The sequence below is a fragment of the Sinohyriopsis cumingii genome, chromosome 14 (genome assembly GCF_028554795.1).
Source record: "Sinohyriopsis cumingii isolate HCF-2022 chromosome 14, ASM2855479v2, whole genome shotgun sequence".
Lineage (NCBI taxonomy): Eukaryota > Metazoa > Mollusca > Bivalvia > Unionida > Unionidae > Sinohyriopsis > Sinohyriopsis cumingii.
Window position 1 is genome coordinate 117,568,321 of NC_142974.1, and position 4,671 is coordinate 117,572,991.

Genomic DNA, 4,671 nt, shown 5'->3' on the forward strand with positions numbered 1-4,671 from the left:
GGATAATGTGACTGGTTGGGACATCATGCTACATGTCTGCAGCATGATGCCCCAGTGCTAGACACTATAAACTGCCACTCTGCAGATGTCGTAGCGATATGACTGAACTTTTTTAAAGTTACATTAGAAATCCAAATCACACACACATAAATATGGCTGGGTAGTTTAAAAAAATTCATCCAATCAAACACACGATTACTTCATTCCTGAGGTTTTCACATTGGTGAACTCAATAGATATCTTAATCATACAAAATGTCTAATCGAAACCATATAAAAATATGACCTCGAGGGTGGTAATTAACTCAGCCAATTAGATGCAAGATTGAATAAAAAAAATTACGTATGGCTCTCATTTGGCATCTAATTTGTTTGAGTTCTTCAAGACAGAAGTTCATGTGTCAAAGTTGATCAGAACTGGATCATAAATATGGCCTAAAGTAATTCTTGACTTATCCATGATACTTGAAATGATGATACAGGGCAATATCATAAGTACACATGGCCTTATGGCCAGGTAAGTTAAAATGTAAACAAACAAACACCATTTAATAGGCAACTTTTAAATTTCAAATGATTTTGATTCTTACCTAGCTTGAGGTCAGAGGGAAATAAACAAAAGGGCAATGGTTGCTGATTCTACAGTTCAATTATTCTCATTTTCCATTACATATCTGAACCTTTCCCCCACATTTACAAAGTTATGAACGTACAAAAAACACTTTATCCAAAACCATGACCAACATGGATAAGAATGTTGAAACTGGCAGAACCCAGAGTTTTCTAAAGGATTTTTGAAGCTGCATTCCTGGACTCCATCCACGACAAAAGTCATAAGCCTATAAATACGAGTCAAATAACGATATTCTCCTACTCTGCAATAATTCAGAACATTATGCATGTTTTCTTAGGTTACAAATATACATGTCATTGCTACTTCTCATTCATTGTAAAATATTTAGAATTACAGTACATGTACATGGCAATAGAGAACATTAACAACTCTAATTGCTTATAGCTATAACAATGTTTGATGTCTTTACCATGTTTGCCTGGACAGTCTTTAATTTTTACAGCATTTAGAAGGAATCAAGGAAGAGATTACACTTTCTTTTGAATAATAATTTATTTAATTAGTTTAATTCATTTCAGATCAATAACTTTTGCAAAGACACTGCAAGAAAAACAAATGACAATATTCCATTCACTTTGTTGATTTTATATCTATAAACACAAAACAGAATATTAGAAACACCTTTCTCTTAAACAAACTTCTCCACAGTATGTATAAGTTCAAAATCCTTAAATTCAGGACCTTTATCTGGAAACCTTATTTCTGGTTTTAAACATCCATGTCACCTTGAATTCATACAACTAAATGACAAAACTCACTCACAAGCCAATGACATTAAAACTAGCAACACTACTCCTAAATCAGTGAGAAAAGAAGTTATGAGTACGTCAAGTTAATGTTTTCCTCCAACTTCTCATTTTCCAAGCAGCATCCCATTTGATTATTTGTTGCACAGATCTCAAACTAATTTACATTCTTTATCAAAATTAAAACTGGAAGCATTAACAACTTTCTGTCAACCAGTCAAGCAAGAATTGGACTCATTGCAGCCTTCCACTTAAAAGCAAGGAAATCTTTTAAATTTGTCTTTGGAATAATACACATGATAATTATTCTAAAAGAAAAGAATATCTGCAGAAAACAAACAACAGCAGATTTTATGATGATTTATAATGATTAACACGAGAGTTCATATTCTTGTGACAAAAAAAACAAGTCAAACATTCTTGGCATTATTTGTCTTGATAAGGTAAACAATAAAATTTCTACTGATCCAAGCCTCACAGAAAACTGGAAACTTGAGCTTGCTGAAGCCAAATTTAGACTTATCTGTGCAGTCCAGCAAGTTGGTTTGTAATTCCTATCCCCAATCTGCTTGAAAGTGCACCAAAAAAAAAAAAAGAGTATTTCTATAATAATAAAAACTTGTGTGTGGTGGTCTGTTGGAGTTTTCACGTGTCCAAAATATAAAGTACATTTACCTGTACACTGATCACACAAAATATTATTACCAAAGACACAAAATTGGTCATAAATCTAACAATCTGATTTAAACTAGACAATCATTCTCATCTAGCTGGTACCATGATTTTAAAATGATTAATCCATTCTGTCTAATACAACGTCCAATCAATCTTACTGCAATGTTTCAACTGGCTTATCAACTCCTTCGAGTCTGTTATTAGAGATGTTCAAATTATGTTGTTTGGTATGCCTTCTCATATTACCCATCTGACTGAACAGCTGACCGCAAACTTCACATTTGTATGGTTTCTCTCCAGTGTGAACCCTCTTGTGCATTTTTAGACTTCCATTGTCATAAAATTTCTTCATACATATTTCACATTCGTATGATTTGACTCCAGAGTGCATTCTAAAATGCTGCCTTAAGTTGCTGCTATGATAAAACATTAGTCCGCAAACTTGGCATTTGTATGGTTTGTCTCCAGTGTGTTGTCTGTTGTGGATTTTTAAGCTACCTGGCTGAGTAAACGTATTACCACAGATCTGACATTTGTATGGCTTACTCCCAGTGTGCTTTCTCAAATGAGTCTTTAAGCCTGCTGAATGAATAAATCCGTGACCACAAATTTCACATCTGTATGGTTTTTCTCCACTATGTATCCTAAAATGTCTCCTCAAAGCGCCACTTTCAGTAAAATCACTCCCACATTCTTGACATCTGTATGGTCTTTCACCTGTATGAATCCGCATATGTCTTCTCAAGTGTACTTTCTGACTGAACACCTTAAAACACACTTCACATTTAATCACTTTCCCTTCTGTCTGATTTGCACTGTTTCCGGGCAACTGTTGATTTACAATGGACGAATTGATGTACAACCGTTGCTCTTCAGAATCCATCGGAGCAACTACCATGGACAGTGTGGAAACTGACGCGGAACATTTTACATGTGACGGTTCCATTGTTACGTAGGATTGTCGCAGGAAAAGCAGATCCTGAAACTTTCTGCAGTTTGAAAGTTGATCTGAATTTCAAAGTAGTTCGCATTCTTATTTTTCATTGCCAAAATTGGGCAGGCTGGTTGTAGTCAATGAATCACTAAAACAGACTGGAACGAAGGTAATCGCCGGAACGGATGTAATTCGTTTAAGTCGCATTGGGGCTATTTACAGTTATTATAAACTTCTGAGATAGTGATAGGTGTAACCGTATAAGGTAAAGGTGTTTGCACTTACAACATGCACAGTGGAGAGAATGTTGGCATACATCTTTGTTAATTTCATATACTGTAGCTAAAATGTATCTGGATATTGTACTTGTCAAAATGTAATGATCTAAGCACGCAATACACTAGACCAACAAGTACACTGCTGTCGGGCATTTCTGCGCACCTAAGGTTTTAGTTTCCAATATTGAAGCAAAACGCATACCAAATTCGAGCGATTGACAAAAATAAAATACAGCAATGCTTACCATTTGAAAAGATGCAATTGTCACCAGAATATTCTGTTCAAAATAATATTAATTTTGAACACAGGTGATTCCCCCCCCCCCCCCCCCCCCCCCCCCGTTTTCTGACTCGCGATATGTCGGCGTATTCTGCGCATAGCTTTGAAAAAATGTAATGTTTATCCATCGGTCCATATAAATGAAATATATTACTTTGGACTGTTTCTGTCAGCAGTTCAGTCGAGTAATTAGGTCAGATTTATAGCTAGTTTTACAAAATTCAACGTAAAAATGCCAATAAATGGCAAGAATTATTAAGCAAACTAAACCGATCTTGTAAAAAAGTTGGTAAAGTTCAACATTTTATGAAAAATAAGCTATTACGTGGAAGAGAAACAAGAATAAATAGGATGTAATGTGTTTACAACGTGTTGTTGATGGGGAAAAATTACTACAGAATTTAGAAAAATACTATACGCCGGGTAATTTGTTGATAATTTATGTTCTAGCGGCAAGTAGACACGTTGCGTAGCAAACGATTTGGTACGTGTGGGACATCTTCTTGCAAAAGTGGAAACTTGAATTAAAATAGTTTTGTTTTAAGGTACACGTTTCCATCTTTTATATAATGTATTTATTTGTATGATTCTAAAAGATGCATAGTAAATCGAATTTTCTGGGTTACCGGTTCAAGAAGGTCATGGAGTGGGTCTTCACGTTGCCATTTACAAATTACATTTTTATGTGCATTTCGAGTCTAAATGTGGGATATTTTTGTACACTTTATGAATATCACTTTTCTTAATTAATGTACGATTCTTCCTTCTGGATACAAAATGCATTTCTGACCCAAAATAGCACGTGATAAAATGTTTACAGAAATGACGTATCGTTGCGCAGAATTACTCGACGCGCAGAATAAGCCGACATGGCGGTAGATCGTCGTTTGTTGTTGTTGTTGTTATTGTTGTTGTTGTTTTATTTTGTGGTTTTGTTTTCTTTCATCCGACATTACTGGTGGCAGAGACTGACTGTGGGGACACAGTTCTGAATAAAGCTGTTACATTCTATCAGTTCGTACTAGCATTCGCTCGCTAGTAACTAGTACATTTACTTCGACTGACCGTTGCTGTAGGCGGATGATAAGTACAATCCCTCTTATTTGACCAATGACTTTAAATCCT

General features: G+C 35.2%; 1 protein-coding gene across 1 annotated transcript; it reads right to left on the reverse strand.

The window, feature by feature from the left end:
* Positions 1 to 1,106: 1,106 nt before the first annotated feature.
* Positions 1,107 to 3,209, reverse strand: LOC149784685 (uncharacterized). The gene has a single exon (XM_089932723.1). The coding sequence runs from the start codon at positions 2,998 to 3,000 to the stop codon at positions 2,209 to 2,211; it is 792 nt and encodes a 263-aa protein (XP_089788849.1). The 5' UTR covers positions 3,001 to 3,209; the 3' UTR covers positions 1,107 to 2,208.
* Between the last annotated feature and the right edge of the window lie 1,462 nt (positions 3,210 to 4,671).

Excerpts from the sequence above, each read along its gene's own strand:
- LOC149784685 (XM_089932723.1), bottom strand. The coding sequence starts at position 3,000 with ATGGAACCGTCACATGTAAAATGTTCCGCGTCAGTTTCCACACTGTCC.